The following is a 21,521-nucleotide window of genomic DNA, read 5'->3' as shown; positions in this document are numbered from 1 at the left end:
TGGTCTGACCTTATCGTTAGTATACATAAAAGCGTGATGGATATTCACTGTCCAAGACCCAGAGAGGCCTTTTTGCCACGTTCAGCTTTCTAACACAGCAGCCAGCTCTTCCAGGGTTCAAAGAGATGTTTTTGAGTAAGTTAAATTTCCAACTAATATTCCTTGCTCAACTCCTTGTCATAAACAAGAACCAGTCTTCAGTTCTTAATGTTCATTGGAAGCAATAATCAGTCTCAAGTCTAAAGAACAACTTTGCAAACAAACAGCATTGTCTCAGTGGTTGGGAAGATGTTACAGTCAATTGTTAAGGATGAGGTGATGGAGTACTTGGTAACTCAGGTCAAGGTAGATCAAAGTCAGCATGGTTTCCTTCAGGGAAAATCTTGCCTTATGAACCTGTTGGAATTCTTTGAGGAGATTACAAGTAGGATAGATAACAGGGATGCACTGGATGTTGTATATTTGGACTTTCAGAAGGCCTTTGACAAGGTGCCACACATAAGGCTGCTTACCAAGTTAACAGCCCATTGTATTACAGGAAAGTTACTAACATGGTTAGAGCATTGGCTGATTGGTAGGAGGCAGCGAATGGGAATAAAAGGATCCTTTTCTGGTTGGCTGCCAGTGAACAGTGGTGTTCTGCAGGGGTTGGTGCTGGGACCACTTCTTTTTATGCTGTATATAAATGATTTAGATGACGGAATAGGTGGCTTTGTTGCCAAGTTTGCAGAGGATACGAAGATTGGTGAAGGGGCAGGTAGTGTTGAGGAAACAGGTAGGCTGCAGAAGGATTTAGACAGATTAGGAGAATGGGCAAGAAAGTGGCAAATGAAATACAATGTTGGAAAATGCATGGTCATGCACTTTGGTAGTAGAAATAAATGTGTGGACTATTTTCTAAATGGGGAGAAAATCCAGGAATCTGAGATGCAGAGGGACTTGGGAGTCCTTGTGCAGAACACCCTGAAGGTTAACTTGCAGGTTGAGTCAGTGGTGAGAAAGGAAAATGCCATGTTAGCATTCATTTCAAGAGGTCTAGAATACAAGAGCAAGGATATGACGCTGAAGCTTTATAAGGCACTGGTGAGGCCTCACCTTGAGTATTGTGAACAGTTTTGGACCCTCATCTTAGAAAAGATGTGCTGGCATTGGAGAGGGTCCAGAGGAGGTTCTCAAGGATGATTCCAGGAATGAAAGGGTTATCATACCAGGAACATTTGATGGTTCTGGGTCTGTAATCGCTGGAATTCAGAAGGATGAGGGGGGATCTCATTGAAACCTTTTGAATGTTGGAAGTTCTAGACAGAGTAGATGTGGAAAGGATGTTTCCCATGGTGGGAGAGTCTTGGACAAGAGGGCACAGCCTCAGGATAGAAGGGCACCCTTTCAAAACAGAGATGCGGGGAAATTGCTTTAGCTAAAGAGTGGTGAGTTTGTGGAATTTGTTGCCACATGCAGCTGTGGAGGCCAGGTCGTTGGGTGTATTTCAGGCAGAGATTGATAGGTTCTTGATTGGACATGGCACCAAAGGTTATGGGAAGAAGGCCAGGAACTGGGGTTGAGGAGGAGATAGAAAAAAGGATCAGCCATGACTGAATGGCGGAGCAGACTCGATGAGCCAAACGGCCTAGTTTTGCTCCTATGTCTTATGGTCTTATACAGCATAGGCTGCTGGCACGCAGCTCAGGGCTAGCTGCTCAAGCAATGCAGTGGCAGTGTAAAATAATGGGATTATTTTAATTGGGCCTGCATCAAACCGGACAATGTTGGCTGAGTTATTTAGTTCAAGAAAGATTGCAGAGCAAACTGATACTATCACTTAGCACATCAAATAATTGATCAATCAATGGTGTACAATCAATATTTGTGTATTCAGAGAGTCAGCCTTCACATCATTAATTCTGGGTGTCTGGGATCTCTGTCCCCAGAAGCTTTTAGATCATCTATGAAAATTCCCTAGCAAAGTTACCTGAAAAATATCAAATGCGTGTGAAATCACCAAGTAGCAACATATGGTATAAATGTTAGAGAGCAGTCGGGCGTGTTAGGAATAGTCATGGAATGACAAGAAGAATGACAGAAAGACAGGGATGACTAGAATCCATTCCCCTGCCTTTGATTTCTGCGACAAATGACTTGTTCATCTGCAACTCATTGGGATTTCTTTTCCGCTTATAGGAATTGCACGTGTTTTGGAAATCCTTTGTGTTTTAGAAATCATTTGTAATCTGGAAGTCTTTTACAAGGTAGAAATCCTCTGTGAGTTTTAGATGTGTTTTAAGAATTTTATCCGAATTTAAATGGGTACCATTAAAAATAAATGAACTGTATTTAAATTACTTCATTAGCTGGAAGCATCTTCTCCTTGGTAGGAAGGGGTGAGCCACCAGTCACATAGTGGGTATTGACAGTTAAACTCGCTGCGGAGGATAAACAAGGAAGTGATCTAACATTTGAAGAAAACTCCTTTCGGTGAGCGTACCTAGAGCTATCTATATCGAATTGGGCTTAAGACCACCATTTGAGTTCAGAGCTTCACAGACAGCAAACCCAATGCAATCACAAAAAATCCACAGACTCCATTCTGAAAGGGAGCAGAGGAGATGCCCGCTACTGTTCTTTTAAAGTGGATTACTGGTCATTGTCAAATTGCTGAATTACCAAGCTAGCTGTGCACAAATCAGCTGCTACATTTCCTACACCACAGCAGTGAATGCACTTCAAAGGCACTTCTTCGATCATTAAGTATTTAGAACATCCCAAGAATACAAACCTTGCTTCTTGTTTCTGGTCCAGTTTATTTTAATGCTGACAATTTATTAATTCAGTTGTTTTCATTTTACTCACAATGATCTTACTTCTGCACCTATTTATATCATATGGTCCATGAAATAAAGGAATGCAATATCCTTCCAAATGTCCTCTTTACCTCCAGCCTGGTGGGGTTCAGCACAATTTTCACCACTCATTAGAACCACAGTATCGTTGGGGGCCCAAATCGAGGCTTGCCAAGTTGCCATGGCTACTGGAGGCTCCTGACATGGAAACAGTGCTCTGTTGTTTATAGGAGATCCTGCTGTGTATACACAGGGTCTGAAAAATAACAAAAATAAATTATTGCAACATACATCAAAGTTGCTGCTGAACGCAGCAGGCCAAGCAGCATCTATTGGAAGAGGTGCAGTCGATGTTTCAGGCCGAGACCCTTCGTTAGGACTAATTATTATTCTATATGATTTTTATGCAAGAAGTTGTGCTATGTCACTTACTTGATCTGCTGAATAGAAACCTTTTGATCTTCAGCCAGAAGCAGGTCCTTGAGTCTACTAAGTCCATGCCAAACACCCACTTATACTAACCATACACTGGGAGATGGTTGAGGGAAAACTACAAACAATTTGCTGAATGAATTTAGCAGGTTCAGTTGCATCTATGGTTGCGGTGGCGGGGGAAGTAGGGGGCAGAGGAAATGTCGGCACTTCAGTTCGAAAACCTGCCTGAGGACTCATGAAGTAGTTGATGAATAGAAAAGGAGAAAGAAGAAGGTAGAGTATAGAGAAAAACTGAAAGAATAGGCTGGCCATTTAGGAACAGAAGGTTGTGGGACTTTAAGGACTCATGCTGATACCTGCTTTCAATCCCCTGTAGAAGGTCAAATGCCTTTCCTTGTTCTGTTCACAAGGAAGAGCAGAGCCCAAACTGATGTTCGTGACGAGTCGATAAGGAAGCTGAAAAGCTGGACAACATGAGAGCCACAGAATCGATGTGCAGATAGGTAGCCGGCAGGGTGGACCTCAGCTGGGGTGACCGGACCAACCCAGTTGATCGGAGAAAGGGTACTGCAAGCTGTAAGGCACCACGCAAAGCATGCACATGGAAGCTTACTGAGTGGGGGGGTGGGCAATGGTTGAAAGGCAACTTTGTGGACAGATGGCTCTGAATTAACAGTCATAGTGAATAGTGCAGGAACGGAAATAGAATTCTATTTAAGAGGTAAAGGCACTATAGTACCAGGGGAAATAACAATCAGATTTACAGTGCAAGTAAATGCCCAGTGAAACTACCCCTCTACAAGCAAAACTAAGATTGGTGCAGACCAGCAATTAAATCTTGAGACCCCAGGCTTGGCTAAGGTGCAATGTTCTTGATGTGAATCAGAGGGCCTTGGCTTTCAAGCTCATTTCAGCAATTGAGCACTTCAAAAGTACTATGTGCAGGACACAGTGACTGCTACATTACTGAAAGAACCTTTCAGGCAAGATGGTACATAGTAAGTCCTACCCAATTCTTTACACGATCATAAAAGGCCAGGAAGAGCTCAATCCAGGCTCATATTCTCATTCACCGCCAACGAACAGTCCTCTTCCATTTCATTCCTTGCCTGCGGCTGCATTCATCATTTTCAGCTCCGCTATTCCAACTAAGCATGGAGCTTGACTACCGTGACCATCTTCAGCAGCAGATCCTAAGGCTCCAACTACTCATGGCCTTGTGACAGCTTGCCGCCCTCAGAGGCCTGTGAACTATGTTTGTACATCATTGATATTTAAATACATAAGAACAGGACAATTGACCAAAGAGATGGAAAAATTCCTTAAAAATAGCTTTAATACCAGAAACAAATTAAAATCGCAAAGGAAAATAAAGGAAAGGAAAACAAAGCTCTTACTTGTGTTAGAATCAAGATCAGCGACCTTGATTTAAACTAACTAACAAGTGGCTGAAGATGTGAAGAACCTGAAGAAATCCAACTAATTTGACAAAACCACCTTTACAATGATAACTACATCCATTATTAACATCAAAACCATATTTAAACCAATATTTCAATGAGCAATCAGCACACAGCAAAAAAAAAAGCAAACACTGACATAGTTTTAAAGAGATGCAGGTGACAATACTATCATTAAGTGTGTCAGTTAGTTCACAACATAAATAGAATTCTCACTGTGAAGTGCCCAGCGGCGATGGAAAGGAAAACTCACCTTCAACACCGATCTATTGCACTATTTCAAAAGATTCCAAGCCACGAGTTAAATTAGGATATTTGCAGCATTTATAATGAGCTAGCTGCACTATCTTCATCCTACTTTAATTCAAATTCTCATGATCCCTGGTCCCAGAGGAACAGAAAATAGACCAGAATGAGATATTAAATTAACCTGATCCTGTGCTAATGCAGTTCATTATGTAACTGAGCACACACTGCCAGGCGACATCAATCCGTGTCGGGCTATCCTTCGTTGTTCAAGCACCATACTTTCAGCTTTATTGAAAATACACGTTGAGCAATAACTATTTATACATGTTGTTAAACTATCTGATTAACACACCACGTAGTAAAATATATAATCTTACTGTTCAGCCAGTACAATAACATAATTATGCAATATTTGCCAGTCAAACTCAATGATCAAATTATAATTGTTCAACGAAGTCTATTTATTAACCATTACGTTGATTGGTGACACAGAACAACAGACTAGCCTTTCTTTTTTGAAATGGAGGTTATAAATATCCACTTGCTTCCAGGTGTGGAATATGTGCTGCCATATGTGGAAATGTGTGTCAAAACTCTCATTTTGGTTTCTAGTCAGCATACAGCCAGGGAATAAAAATGTCCCAGTTTGTGCTTAAACTGGCAGCTTCATTCAGAGTGATCATAAACTGAACGGCATTGCTAAGCACAAAACACAATGCATTGGCTTTTCAGGGGGAGCAAAATTAAGTCTAGGGCGAGGTCACGCTAGGGGAACTTCGCTCTGCCTCTCATCCAGCTAACATTCGCCGCACAAATTGCAAACTGTTTCACTTCTCAATGGCTAACATTCTTCACCGTTAAGTGCATAAAACAGACTAAAAGGCAAAATTATTAGAAAAGGGTGCTACTGAGGATCCCCCAGGGTATCAGCAAAATGAAGAGCAGTTCTAGTTCATCACTAAGCCAAGACTTTAAAGTGACCATCTCCAAGCTTTGAAGAACGATCGAAAAACATGGCATGGCTTAGCCCGTCTGCCATCCAAACACGGGCCGCAGTTACACTGATTTTAGGAGGAACTTGTGTCAGCATTACATGTACTGTACTTGTGAAAAACTGTTATATAAAGCACCCTGTACTATCTGTCAAATACATTGAAAGGAATTAACCAAACTGTACTATTTTAAAAGTATCTTAATAAAAATATACTGAAAAAGTGTTGACATTTGAAAGTTTGTTGATATAAAAGCACTGTGCTGAGTGGAAAATAAATGTTTGCTTCACTTGTATCTCATTTCCAGTTAACAATTTTAACAGAGCTTGATTGATTTCTCGAACTTCCAGTAATTGCCCCCCCACCGCTCTTCTTCTTCACCATTCCCCTTCCCATTTCCTTCTCTCACCTTTATCTCTTTACCTGCCCATCACCTCCCCCTGATGCTCCTCCCCATCTCTTTCTTCCATGGCCTTCTGCCCTCTCCTATCAGATATATCTCTTTAATTAGGAAGGGCTTAATTAGGAAGGGGAAAAAAGATTATGAGAGAAAACTGGCAGGGAACATAAAAACTGACTGTAAAAGCTTTTATAGATATGTAAAAAGGAAAAGACTGGTAAAGACAAATGTAGGTCCCCTACAGACAGAAACAGGTGAATTGATTATGGGGAGCAAGGACATGGCAGACCAATTGAATAATTACTTTGGTTCTGTCTTCACTAAGGAGGACATAAATAATCTTCAGGAAATAGTAGGGGACAGAGGGTCCAGTGAGATGGAGGAACTGAGCGAAATACATGTTAGTAGGGAAGTGGTGTTGGGTAAATTGAAGGGATTAAAGGCAGATAAATCCTCAGGGCCAGATGGTCTGCATCCCAGAGTGCTTAAGGAAGTAGCCCAAGAAATAGTGGATGCATTAGTGATAATTTTTCAAAACTCGTTAGATTCTGGACTAGTTCCTGAGGATTGGAGGGTGGCTAATGTAACCCCACTTTTTAAAAAAGGAGGGAGAGAGAAACCGGGGAATTATAGACCGGTTAGCCTAACATCGGTGGTGGGGAAACTGCTGGAGTCAGTTATCAAAGATGTGATAACAGCACATTTGGAAAGCGGTGAAATCATCGGACAAAGTCAGCATGGATTTGTGAAAGGAAAATCATGTCTGACGAATCTCATAGAATTTTTTGAGGATGTAACCAGTAGAGTGGATAGGGGAGAACCAGTGGATGTGGTATATTTGGATTTTCAAAAGGCTTTTGACAAGGTCCCACACAGGAGATTAATGTGCAAACTTAAAGCACACGGTATTGGGGGTAAGGTATTGATGTGGATAGAGAATTGGTTAGCAGACAGGAAGCAAAGAGTGGGAATAAACGGGACATTTTCAGAATGGCAGGCAGTGACTAGTGGGGTACCGCAAGGCTCAGTGCTGGGTCCCCAGTTGTTTACAATATATATTAATGACTTGGATGAGGGCATTAAATGCAGCATCTCCAAGTTTGCGGATGACACGAAGGTGGGCGGCAGTATTAGCTGTGAGGAGGATGCTAAGAGGATGCAGGGTGACTTGGATAGGTTGGGTGAGTGGGCAAATTCATGGCAGATGCAATTTAATGTGGATAAATGTGAAGTTATCCACTTTGGTGGCAAAAATAGGAAAACAGATTATTCTCTGAATGGTGGCCGATTAGGAAAAGGGGAGGTGCAACGAGACCTGGGTGTCATTATACACCAGTCATTGAAAGTAGGCATGCAGGTACAGCAGGCAATGAAAAAGGCGAATGGTATGCTGGCATTTATAGCGAGAGGATTCGAGTACAGGAGCAGGGAGGTACTACTGCAGTTGTACAAGGCCTTGGTGAGACCACACCTGGAGTATTGTGTGCAGTTTTGGTCCCCTAATCTGAGGAAAGACATCCTTGCCATAGAGGGAGTACAAAGAAGGTTCACCAGATTGATTCCTGGGATGGCAGGACTTTCATATGAAGAAAGACTGGATGAACTGGGCTTGTACTCGTTGGAATTTAGAAGATTGAGGGGGGGATCTGATTGAAACGTATAAAATCCTAAAGGGATTGGACAGGCTAGATGCAGGAAGATTGTTCCCGATGTTGGGAAAGTCCAGAATGAGGGGTCACAGTTTGAGGATAAAGGGGAAGCCTTTTAGGACCGAGATTAGGAAAAACTTCTTCACACAGAAAGTGGTGAATCTGTGGAATTCTCTGCCACAGGAAACAGTTGAGGCCAGTTCATTGGCTATATTTAAGAGGGAGTTAGATATGGCCCTTGTGGCTACGGGGATCAGGGGGTATGGAGGGAAGGGTGGTGCAGGGTTCTGAGTTGGATGATCAGCCATGATCATAATAAATGGCGGTGCAGGCTCGAAGGGCCGAATGGCCTACTCCTGCACCTATTTTCTATGTTTCTATGTTTCACCAATCCACTTCCCAGCTCTTTACTTCACCCCCTCCCACTCTCCTGGTTTTACCTATCACCTGCTACCTCGTACTTCTTCCTCTCCTCTCACAACCTTCTTATTCTGACATTCGTTTTTTATCCAGCCTTGAGGAAGGTTCTCGGCCCAAAATGTCCACTGAACTCTTTTCCATAGATGCTGCCTGGCCTGCTGAGTTCCTCCAGCATTTTGTGTGTATTGCTTCATTAACATTGCCAATAGCTCAATATATCACAGATTATAATTAAATTACAAGCTTTAAAGAAACATGCATTCGAAAGTAACTAACCTGCCACTTTGGTCCTTAGTCCATTTAACCGAGCCACCCTCTGGTTTCGTTTCATACCAGATCCTCAATACACGAGGGAAGTCTTGAGGGCTTTGTATTCCTGGTTTCCTTATTTTCATGCTCCATGTGTCGGTCTGAAACTGGAGTTCTCCACAGCCAGGCACGTTGCTACACTGGAGGTAATAATTATGTTGCTCCTGCCAGCGATCTGCTGATAAACCTAGAATTTCATCCACTATGCTATTCTGGGGATCATCCTGCAGTCCCTGAGAAAAAGTGCCATCTTCTGGCTTGAGCACGTCCATTCCATTCAACCTGTCAGCACCTGCTGCAGCAGTAACATTCACTTCCTCCACCTTATTCACCACAAGGTCGCAACAGTCCAGCACCAGCACAAAATCCTTCCCGTCATCGCAGAGCTCCCTTGTACCAGATCTCTCTCCAGCCCACTCATTGTTGCTATAGTTACAACTATTAACATTGGTAACTCTGCCATCACGGTGGTTAGCTTGATTGCTCATCTGATCCTCACATGCAGAAGTCAGACTGCATGAAGGTCCTAGTTGCTCAGTTTCAAATAGTCCTTGTAAGGAGAGTTGCTGACCTGCTCCCACAGGGTTGGATGTTCTTTTGTACACTTTGTTGGTTTCTAGGAAGAGGACAATGGTACCGTTGATGACTTCTCTGTCAAAATTTACTGCTAGATCTAATACATAATGTCTGACCAGCATACAACTAGTATTGGCCATGAGAGGAAGATCGTCCTTGTTGGGGTCAAGTGATGAATTTGTATTTTCATTCATAGTTTGTCCAGCAATAGCTAACATTTAACGTGTAAATTCCGTGGTATTCCAGTGCTATAAGTACGCCCTGATTTTTTTTAAAAATAATCCATCAAGATTTCTGCCATTTGTTCTTATAAGTATTTGCTGTTTTTCTTTAAACCTGCATACACAAACAAAAAAGGGAAAATTACAAAATGTCTATCTAATACAAGTCATTTTTGAAACTGTCCTTAATAGCACATATTCCCTGCTTTCCCCATAATCCAATGTTTACACAGAGCCCCAGTGCCTTCCATGGGCCCACTGGCTACATCTATGCCAACTTTGCATAATTCTTCCAAAACTTGTTTATCAGTAGGAACAGGAGTAAAGAAAGAATTATCTTGAGCATATTAACACATGGCAATTTCTCCAGTTATTAATTTTACAGCCTCCCTGGGATCTGGCATAAAACTTAGCTGTGGCTGCAGAAATGGGTTGGTTTTGAGATAGATTCAGCCCACAAAAATAATCAGATTTATATTTTCCATCAGATTCAAACTTGGCACAATGTTTGTTCTATTTCAGCCTATCCATGAAATAAACAAATTGTAATCGACTATTGTAACCTAATAACATATCAGAACCAGAATCGGGTTCAATATCACCTGCACGTCGCAAAATTTGTCTTTGTGGCAGCAGTACAATGCAAGACATTATAGAAAAAAACATGAATTACAGTAAGTGTATATAAAAAATAGTTGAATAAGTAGTGCAAAAATAAACATTTTTAATAATGTAGTGAGGTAGTTCATGGGTTCAGTGTCCATTCAGAAATAGGATGGCAAAGGGGAAGAAGCTGTTCCTAAATGGCTGAGTGTGTGCCTTCAGGCTCCTGTACCTCCTTCTAGATGGTAACAGTGAGAACAAGGAATGATCTGGGTGACAGGGTCCTGAACGATGGATGCCACATTTTTGAGGCACCGCTCCTTGAAGATGTCCTGGATACTACGGAGGCTAGTACCCACAATGAAGCTGACTAAGTTTACATCTCTGCAATTTACTTCCATCCTGTGCATATTGAAAATACTGCACAAATTCAGTCCTCAAGCCAGCTCTCTCATTCAGTTCAACCATAGCTAATCCTGTTTCAATAACCCATTCCCATTCTCTTCAATATCCATTGGGATTTCCTCCTTTCTTAAATACCTTCAGTGACATGACCTCCACTGCCTTCTAGCTTCAGTAATTCCACAGGATCTTCACCCTCAGTTGAAGAAATCTCTCATGTTTTTTTTTCCTAAATGTCTAATCCCACATGCCAACTGTTCATTTCCCTCCACAGATACGGCCTGACCCTGAGCTCCTCCATTGTTTCATGTACTGTTAAATAACATTTAAAATAGTTGAAATACATTGCCTTCAAAATCTAACTACGCTTGTCATAAACTAATTTAAATAAAATACCAGGTAAAAATCTAATAAACATCATGTATAATAAACGTCATATCTCATGTGTCACTATGAGACAGCAGCTTCATTAACTGAAAAACGTAAAACATATTATCCAATTTTTTCTTGAATTTAAGAAAACAAGTTACAATTTTAAACATAAAGGAAAACTGAAGCAGAAACATCCACTATTCCTCTTCGTCCAGTAGGTGGTTTTCAGCGCCAGTCATTAGATAAACTGGTTATTGTCACAGGCTTTTACTGAAAACAATACATTTGACTAAGACACAATTACTTCCAGCCGTGATGTTAGTAACAAAGGCAGCGCCACGACGTGGCTTTCAGAGGTGTTGATCTCCAGAGCTGGATTTTTTCCTCTGGTTTATCCTGAGGTGCACACCACCACCATTTCAGTCGTGTTTATTTCGCGGAATATACGTATAATAACTATTAAGTCTATTTAAATAAAACTGAAACTATCTTTTACAGTACACGGTGAGACATGAGCGTTGCATTGTGTATAGTTTTGCATTTTATTTGCTATTTTGAAGTTGTAAACACCCCAGTGCCTGAATCAAAATTCTGCGCAGCAAATTCCAGGGGAGCACAGGACAAGCAGTACAAAGTGAACACAGCATCATTCGCCGGTGTCACTCCAGCCACTAACCTGAGCGACACTGCTTCTCTCTGCAATTCAATGAACTACCACCACCTCCCGCCCAGGGCCCCGCTGGCATCCATTACCCACTCCATTCATACTCTCAGCTCCACTTCCACATTCTACTGCTCCACCGCCGAATCATCCAGGCGACATCCTGCGTCATCATCCAGCGCCCACAAGAGAAAAAACCACCCGCATCTTTCAGTCACTGCCACCAGGGGGCGCCAGCAGGACAAGCGGGAGAACTGGGAGTGTCTGGTTATTGGCGTTTTGTGTAGGTGTTGGGGAATTATCGGTGCAGCAAAGTATTCATTAAGGACCAACACCACCTCCTTCAACTTCAGGCACAAGTTTCCTTTTTTTAATCCCTCTTACCCAGAGTCTAGTCATTCTGTTCTTCATGTAGAAAGCCTTGGGTTTTCCTTAATCCTACTCGCAAAGGTCTTCTCATGTCCTTTCTTAAGTTCCTCCTAGCTAACTTATAAGTCTCAAGAGCCTGTCTCATCATTGCTTCCTAAACCTTAAGTATGCTTTTTTCTTCATCTTGACTTCATGTATAACTTCTCTTGTCAACCATGGTTCCTTCACCCAAAAATCCCTTTCACTACATCAATGAAGCAAACCTATCCAGAATTTCATGCTAGTTCTCCCCAAACAACCTCCACAGTTCAGTTGTGCATTTCCCTGAGTACATATATTCCTGTCTAATAGAATGATAATTTGCCCTCCCCTAATTAAATACTTTTCCATATTATCTCAGAACCAGATTTATTATCACCAACAAGTGACGTGAAATTTGTTAACTTGGCAGCAGCAGGTCAATGCAATACATAATCTAGCAGAGAGAAAATAATAATAAATAAAATAAAACAATAACAAAGAAGTCAATTAATTACATATATTGAATAGATTTTTTAAATGTGCAAAAACAGAAATACTGTATATTAAAAATGTCCATTTAGGAATCGGATGGCAGAGGGGAAGAAGCTGTTCCTGAATCGCTGAGTGTGTGCCTTCGGGCTTCTGTATCTCCTACCTGTGAGAAAAGGGCATGCCCTGGATGCTGAAGGTCCTATCCCTCTCCAAGCCTTTGGTAAAGGTGAGTGAGTTGTGGTTACTGTCTCTGAAATGCTTACCCAAGAGTTCTGTCACCTAAACAGGTTCATTGCCTAGTACTCGATCAAGTGTGGCCTCTCTTCTCGTCACCCTGTATACTTATTGTGTCAGGAACCCTTCTTGGACACACCTAACAAATTCTGTCCCATCTAACCTTTTGCACTAAGGACATGCCAATCAATCATAGTGTAATTGAAGTCACCATGACAACAACTGTGTTATTTTTGTAGCTTTCCAAAATCTGCCTCGCGATCTGCTCCTCAATGCTCTATTGCTATTTGGGAGTCTGTGGATTGCTCCCAACAGAGTGATTGTTCCCTTCCTGTTCTGACTTCCACCCACACTGACTCAGTACATGATCCTCCCACGATGTCTTTCTTGTCTGCAGCTGTGAAACTATCCTTGATTAGCAATCTCACCACTTTATCTCCATCCCTGTTCCTTATGTCATATCCACCGCCTTGTGATGGCCAGTGATGTAGTGGCATCAGTAGGCTTCAACAGGTACATTTAATGTCAGAGTAATGTATACAATATACATCCTGAAATAACTTTTCTTCGCAAACATCCACGAAAACAGAGGAGCGCCCCAAAGAATGAATGACAGTTAAATGTTAGAACCCCAAAGCCCCCCCCACCGAGCAAAAAAGCATCTGCGGCCCCCCTCACTGAGCATTCAAGTGTGCAGCAAAGCATCAACAAAGACACAGACTTGGAGAACCCCAAAGACTACTCGTTCACCCTGTAATTTGACATTCCTCAGACTCTCTCTCTCTCTCTCCCTAATAAGGGAAAAAGAGGTGTCCCCATTTCACAGCGAGAGGGGAGACATAAACAACTCTCTGATTTATGATGTTAAAAGCCTGTTGCGTCACCTTTCCTGAGCTCTACGCCCAGAGAGTCAGTCACAGGGCTCAGGTCTCTGGACACACAGCCCACGGCAGCTAGGCAGCTAACCGGCTGCCCTTGACGTTCTGTGTTCTCCCGCGATGCCTCAGTCAGGGGCACCGGCCTTGAACTGGCCTGTTTCCACAGCCACAAAAATCTGGCACCCTGAAGGCACGCTCGTCTTCCAGGCCGCGTCCTTGGGATATCAAAAAGCAGTCGGTCATGAGACCCTGAGAGCGGGTCCCATTCCCACAAAGAACCGAAGTCAGAGTGTAGCTTTAGGTCAGGGTCTCATCAGCACCAGACATTGAGGTGAATGATTCCAGGTTCGAATCCGGCTGGCTCCTTACCCACTTTCCATCTGTGCTGGGTTGAGTGTCGAGCTAGCAACTCGGCCTCAGGAAAAAAACAGGCAAAAATGCTAAAGAAACGGTAAGGGCATTGTGCCACGAGGCATGGAAAGGAACAACAATAGTATTGGGTTCTTCTGACTGCAAAGTTTTAAACTCAAATTTGACCCTAAGCCCTATCTGATATAGATATCCACAAAGGGGAGGTTGTTCTATAACTACCCAATCTTCAAAGACGAGTTCACTTCCCTCTTTATTCCCCACAGCAAGCTTACCCACTATTTGAGTGGTGAGTCCCTCTCCTTACTAAGGAGGAGATAGTTCCAGCTAACAAAATAGTTTAACCATAGTTCATTTTTAGTGATACACATTTAAATCCAAACGCTATTCTTAAAACACATTTCAAAATTATGGAGGATTTCTATATTATAAAAGAATTGCAAATTACAAACCATTTATAAATACAAAGGATTTTGAAAACACAGATACAATTCCGATAAGCTAAAAAGACATACCCCATGAACTGCAGATGAGCCAGTCATCTGTCACTGAAATCAAAGGCTGAGGAATCCACCCTGTCTTTCTCTCAGGCTTCTTAATGTTCCTAATAAGCCTGAACTGCTCTCTTCACTTACACTAGTTTTTTATTACTTCTAGGGTGACTTTACACACAGGTGATATTCTTTTCAGATACCTTTTAACACAAGTGGTCTAAATGCTCCTGGAGACAGAGTTCCCAGGTACACACAATTAATGACATGAAGCTGATTCCTTGAGTACAAATCCTTCCAACTTACTAATAGATCAGCTATTGATATGCTAAGTGAAGTTTTCCATTTGGTCTTTGAACCTTCTTGAACTTAAAAAGGTAGCTAGCATTATCTATTTTGAAAAATGCCAAGTTGAATAACTCATTGTCTGCAATTTGAGAAGTCAGTCCAGGTGCTGTGAGTCAACATCCTGCTTTATAGCAAGAGTATCCTCTCAAATCAACACTAAACTAGGCATGACAACCCGCCTCAGAGTACCGAAATGTTACGTTTATCCAGTTATGTTATATGGCTCAGAATGTTGGACAATATCTAGTAACATGAGGAAATGAATTGAAGCAGCAGAGATGTGGTTTTTGAGGAGGATGCAAAGAATATCATGGATGAAACGAATATCTAACGAGAATGTCATGAGCAGAGCAAACACAAAAAGAGAAATAATGTACGAGATCATGAAAAGGCAATGTAACTTCATTGGACATGTGATTAGGAAAGAGGAGTTAGAATGCATGGTAATTATGGGAAAGATTGAAGGGAAGAGAGCAAGAGGAAGACAAAGACAAATGATGATGGGGACAGCAGCCAGAGAACTGGAAATGAATACCAATGAATTGATCCACTTGACCCAAAACAGGAGTGTGTGGGCCATGCCAGTCAAAGCTCAAACTGGGCACGGCACCTGATGATGAAGATGATGATGATGATGACCCTCTCAAACTGATTACTGCTTGCCACTTACATTAAGAACTAAAGACTGGCTCCCATTTACGACAAGCAGCTAAACAAAGAACATCAGTTGGGAAAATTAACTTATTAGAAAAACAATTGCTTGATCTTCAGATGTGTCAGCTGCTGTGTTTAGAAAGCTGAGTTTGGAAAAGAATCAAGACCCCCGCCCCCGGCCGGGCTAGTAGAGTGAATGTCTATTACAACCTATCCTCCCTCACAGTCTCTCAATATGTTGCATCTGCCTTTACACCAACTACTCCATCGCTCTGGGACTCACTCCCCTGCCAACCTAGTTTAATACTAGTGAAACATTTTGGAATTTAGTAAACATATTTCCACAGAAAGAATGTGGAAAAATAGAAGTTATATTTAAATGCAAAACCTTGGATCTGAACAGATTTTAAAAGAACAGAATCTGTTCAGAATTTTTTTTGACATTAAGAAAGAGAATGTGCTGGAACTTCTGACAAACATCAGGATAAATAAGTCCCCTGGGCTGGATGAGGTATACCCCAAGTTACAATGGGAAGCGAGGGAGGAACTCACTGGGCCTTTGGCGATGATCTTTACATCCTCACTTGCCACAGGAGTAGTACCACATTGTTTGAAGGATGACAAATGCTATTCCTTTGTTGAAGAAAGGGAGTGGTCATAACCCTGCGAATTATAGACCAGTGAATATTACTTCAATGGTTGACAAATTAGCGGAGAAGATTTTTAGAGACAGGATTTATGAGTATTTGGAGAACCATAATCTGATTAGGGATAGACAGCATGGCTTTTTGAGAAGCATGCCATGCCTCACGATCCTGAGTGAATTCTTTGAGGATGTGATGAACCACATTGATGAAGAAAGGGCAGTTCATGTTGGGTATATGGATTTTAGTAAAGCCATTTGATAAGATTTCCTGTGTAGGCTCATTCAGAAAATTAAGAGGCATGGGATCCAGGGAAACTTGGTTCTGTTTACAGAGAATTCACCTGCCCACAGGAAGCAGAGAGTGGTGGTAGATGGAGTGTTACTTTGCCTGGAGATTCCCAGAGGTATCTTTAGGTCCACATCCATAGATACCTCAAAATTGCCACACAAGTTGATAGGTTGATTAAGAAGGTTTATGTCATGTTGGCCTTCTTTAGTCGGAGGAATAAGTTTTAGAGTTGTAAGATAACGTTGCAGCTCTATAAAACCCTGGGTAGACCACACTTGGAATATTGAGTTCAGTTCTGGTCACCTCGTTATACAGAAAGCTTTAGAGAGTGTGCACAGGAGCTTTATCAGGATACTTCCTGGATTGGAGAGCATGTCTCACAAAGATAGGTAGGGCAAGCTAGAGCTTTTCTCTTTGGAGCGAAGGAAGATGAGAGGTGACCTGATAGAGGTGTACAAGATGATAGGAGGCACAGATAGTGTGGAGAGCCGAAGACTTCCCAGGATGGAAATGGCTTACAAGAGGGAAATTCACAATTAGGTGATTGGAGCAAAGTATGAGGGGGATGTCAGAGACAAGTTCTTTACACAGAGAGTGGTGGGTGTGTGCAATGCCCTGACAGGGTGCTGGTAGATTCAGATACATTAGGGGCATTTAAGAAACTCGTAGGTGGGCTCATGGATGTCAGAAGAATTGAGGGCTATGTAAGAGGGGGGATTTAGATTGATCTTAGAGTAGGTTAAAAGGTTTGCACAACATCATGAGCTGAATGGCTTGTACTGTGATGTAATGTTCTGTGTTCTATGCTCATCCTGTCTGTCTTAGCAAATAAACTCACAGAGTTTAGAAAGGCTACAGGCATTTGAAGAATGGATGTAAAATTGATACTGCTGCAGTGGATAATTTGCAACAATAAGGAAGCCAATCTCACATTTCAGGAGCTCAATTAAACACAATTTATGGCATATCTTTTCGCGCAGCCAGGTGAAAAGTGTAGCTATGACAGCACTTTTAATAGTTATCTCATCTGGCCAACTCCCAGGCGTGGGAAAGTTTCTGAAAGAGCAGGAATGAAGTGAACATAATCCACTCATTTTGTCTATAATGGTTGAACTACATATATTTGTTGCTCTGTATGTTGTTCCTCCAGAAATGAGATCAGTGATTCTCACCCACCCCAACTTGACCAAGCAATTATGCAATCAACTGTTAGAGAGATGGCAAGGTAGAAATATAAGGTTACACCACTGGGAGATGCTATAATTGCTAGTTAGCTGTTTTCCTCTATCAAACAGATAGATGTGGAATGAGTTGCTGTGATATCAGCTGGCAGGTGCAAGGAGTCATCCACTTAGATTACTACCCAGGTACTCGCAGACAAAAGACTGTCCCCTTCCATCAGTTCCTTGATTATGCATTCCATCTAATGCAATATCATCCTACTAACTGGAGAATTCAAAGACAATGTTGGTGGTATGTTTCCAATATTTTAAGATGCTTATTGTAGGTAGTCCAGATCTCAGAAGCATACAACAACCCCTATTGCCTGGCAGATAATGTGTTTGTGCCAGGTGTGAGGACTTGACCATAGGACCATAAGTCTGTGAAACGTTGGAGCAGAATGAGACCATTCTGCAGAATCCGGCTGCTGAGCCTGCTCCACCAGTTCAGCCCTCCTCCTGCCCGTAACGCCCTTCTCCTGCCCGTAATGCCCTTCTCCTGCCCGTAACGCCCTTACTGAACACTCTAAATAGAGCCAATGACATGGCCTCCACAGCTGTCTGTGACAATGAATCCCGCACATTCACTACACTCTGCCTGAAGAAGGTCCTCCTTGTCTCTATTTTAAAGGAATGTCCTTCTATCCTGAGCCTGTCCTAGCTCTTCCACTAATGCTAACATTCTCTGCACGTACACTCCATCTAGGCCTTTCAATATTCAGTACATTTCAATGAGATCCTCCCCCTCGTTCTTCTAAATTCCAGCGAGTACGGGCCCAGAGCCATCAAACACAGCTCATGCATTAACCCTTTCATTCTCGTAATCGTCAAATACTGAGCTAACCATCAGCTATGCTGTCAATTTACAGAATTACCCTTTAAGAGCGAGCAAAGCAAGGTATAAAAGGTTGATTGAGTAGGTACAGGTCAGTACATATGATCACACTGAATTCAGAGTTCATTTCTATCTTGTGTGGTACAAGATAACTTCTAACTCTATGATGTTAATAATCTAATGAACAGAACATACCGAGATCTATTGTAAGAGAAGGACACAACAGCCCACAAATTTCATAAATGAGTAGATAGTCACACTCTTTACCCACCATATCCACTCACCCATCTGGCTCAATCTGCTCTTTAACTCTTCCTTATTTATCAGAATTCAGCCCTAGAAGCCTGCGTCTCTGCTTATCGCCTCTGCCTCTGCCTCCACCTTCACCCTTCCTTCCTCCCACCGTGCTTCATCTGATTCCAGATTTATTTTTCTTTGTCCACGTCTACCTTTTGGTCATGTGCTTCTGTCTTCCAACTTCACTCCTTCCCCCACCTTCAGCTGGCTCTGCTCCCATGCTTCAGCCTCTCCTATCTCCTACCAGCCCTTGTCTCACCCTTCCTGTTCTCCTCTTTACACCAGTCCTGCCTCTCCTCGTGCAGGGTCACCCTCCAAAACATCAACAGTTCCTTTCCCCCACAGATGCTGCTTGACCTGTTGAGTTCCTCCAGCGTTGTAAGAGGGGAAGTGGCAGATATGAATTATCAATTTATTGGTGCATGAGTAATCAATGATTGCACCAGAAGTGTGGAATTTTAAATATGTCAGATGCTTCCATAACTATATAAGAAAGACTGGTATAAAAACTTTTATTTGGGAAAGAGTTCCATGCTAATGAATGTTTTTGTCTTCTACTGAAAGCTTCTTTATCTTGAAAAAAATAAACAGATTGAGGAAGTGCTAATGGTCACAAGGAGACTGTAATTGTAATTGTCACTTGCTGGAAGTTGAGTCAATCAGCAGCCAATATGTAAGAGACTGCAGTCAAAATAAACAAAAATACCCTTCACAATTTCACAACATCCAAAAGCATTTTACAGTAATTTAGTACTTTTTAAGTATAGTCACTAATATAATGTGGGAAATGCAGCAGTCCATTTGATTAGAACCAATTAATTTGTTTTAATTTAAAGGCAGAAAATTATAGAGAAGCTCAGCAGGGTTAACCAGCACCTACAGAAAGAGAAACAGTTAATATTTCTGTTCTGGATCCTTCATCAGAAAGGAAAAAGCAAGAAATGACCATCATAGTAGCAGAGAAATATAATATTCATATTTAATTTTGATCATCCCCATTGAATAGATGTAGGCCAGGGCACATCAAGTGATATTTTGTACCACGAGTGCATTTTCTGGGCCTCACTTTAGAGTTTCACTTGAAGAAAGGCAATTGCTAAGTAGATTATTTTATTACTGGTTAGCAACAATTTAGAGTAGAACTAAATTTTCTGATGTGAGTCAACGTTTTAATGTTCTCTTTGAAACTCTGTGCACAATGAATGAACATAGGAGCCCCAGTAATTATGTTACAAAAGGTCGTGTAATTCCTATGATCACTGTGTGTTCATTGTCAAACCTAAGTGAGCTTTGCAAAAACTCATGAGAAACACATACAAAATACCAGGAGAACTCAGCAGATCAGGCGGCATCTATGGAGGGAAATGAACAATCATCATTTTGGGCCGAGACCCTTCATCAAGACCAAAATGAAAACTGATCCTTTCCCGATAGATGCTGCCTGACTTGCTGAGTTCCCCCAACATTTTGTGTGTGTTGCTCAGGATCTCCAGCATCTGGAGAATCTCCTGTATTTCTGAAATCTCATTAGGACCTGGGTACCCAATTCAAGGAGCACTTCTCAGCCACAGCTCAAACTGCTTTTCATTCCTGTTCAGCTAGTACTCCCTTGGTTTAAAAAAAAATCAGCCCTAGGAATATCAGCAGATAACTTTGTTTCAGACTGCAGCCAACCAGCTACACCCTTTTTCTGAAATGTTGAAGAACTTGTTCATGTCATAACTCTGCTTCTCTTGCTCCTGGGTTAATTATAAAGCTTACAGACATCTCTTCTTTCTTTACGTCTTGGCTAATGATGTTTGATTAGTCTTCCATTATTTACAAAAAAAAGTATTTCTGGGTGGCAACAGTCATTGTGCTCCAGAAGGCACAGATGAACTCAAGAAGCTTTCTGAGGCATTTAACATTCCATTAAAACAGGGATCGTTGTGGTTCTGTAAGATGTTATTACATCAGTAAAGTTACTTTTTTTAAGCAAATATTAATTCCAATAATAGAAATGCCAGGGAAATTTGTCCAATTATTTCACCCTTTAAGGATTAGGCCTGCTGGATTCTTAATTTAATAAAACTGTTATTTTGGCATCCTTGAGACATTGGTTGTTCTGGACTAGCAGGTTTTCTATACTCTTAATATTTCATATTTCTAGTTCATGGTTATCACATGATACACAGATATATAATAAATTCTTCAACGAATCTACTGAGTTTAATTGGAATGAGGAATGAATGCACAAACTCCAGCTGCAAACCCGCCCACATTCCTAACCGCTGAAGTTGTAGTCTCCAGCTTTGACTCTAGCTGCAGACAGCACTTACACTCTAAACCCCAGCTCACATTCAGGTAATGAGGGAATCGGATGCCAAACCATCAGCAACCCGGGCACCTGATTTTCAGAGTACTGGAGGAATACTGCACCATCAGAAGTGGAATCTCCTGGCCGAAGGTGCCCTACTCTTATTCTCCGAACACATAAGATTTCTGAGCATTATTTGCAAATTGATCACGAGTCGGCAATGTGACTTTAAAAAATGCCTGGTCATTGTCACAGTACTTTTCCTGGAGACTGCTGTGAACAGTTCCCAAAGTTACAACCATGGGAGCACTCCAGAAAGCTTTTCCTTGGTACCCTGAGAGTGAAATCAATTGGAAAGTAAAGATCTGCAGGTGCTGGAATGCTGAGATACACATGATGTCAGGCAAAATCAGTGAAACGAGAGATAGAATTAAGTTTCACGCCCTATTCCGATGAAGAATTGTTGACTCGAAACTTCATCTTTTTTTCTCCAAGA

General features: G+C 41.7%; 1 protein-coding gene across 15 annotated transcripts in view; it reads right to left on the bottom strand.

The window, feature by feature from the left end:
- The window catches only part of aopep (aminopeptidase O (putative)), a 295,893-nt gene extending 277,077 nt beyond the window's left edge, over positions 1-18,816 (bottom strand). For 11 of the 15 annotated variants that reach the window (XR_010020603.1, XR_010020602.1, XM_063068850.1 and 8 more), the window contains exons 1-3: positions 11,602-11,733; positions 8,719-9,663; positions 2,930-3,093 (exon numbers count right to left, since the gene is read on the bottom strand). Coding sequence is in view for 13 of the 15 variants with exons in the window: in XM_063068850.1 (XP_062924920.1) it covers positions 2,930-3,093; positions 8,719-9,545 (991 nt within the window). In the remaining 2 variants the exon portion in view is untranslated. Of the gene's footprint in view, positions 1-2,929; positions 3,094-8,718; positions 9,664-10,383; positions 10,493-11,601; positions 11,734-14,464; positions 14,683-18,716 lie in introns of those variants that run through there. The other 4 variants (XM_063068847.1, XM_063068844.1, XM_063068845.1 and 1 more) reach the window with 4 other exon arrangements.
- Between the last annotated feature and the right edge of the window lie 2,705 nt (positions 18,817-21,521).

Source organism: Mobula hypostoma, chromosome 16 (assembly GCF_963921235.1).
Source record: "Mobula hypostoma chromosome 16, sMobHyp1.1, whole genome shotgun sequence".
Lineage (NCBI taxonomy): Eukaryota > Metazoa > Chordata > Chondrichthyes > Myliobatiformes > Myliobatidae > Mobula > Mobula hypostoma.
This window is presented reverse-complemented; position numbering and strand designations above follow the sequence as displayed.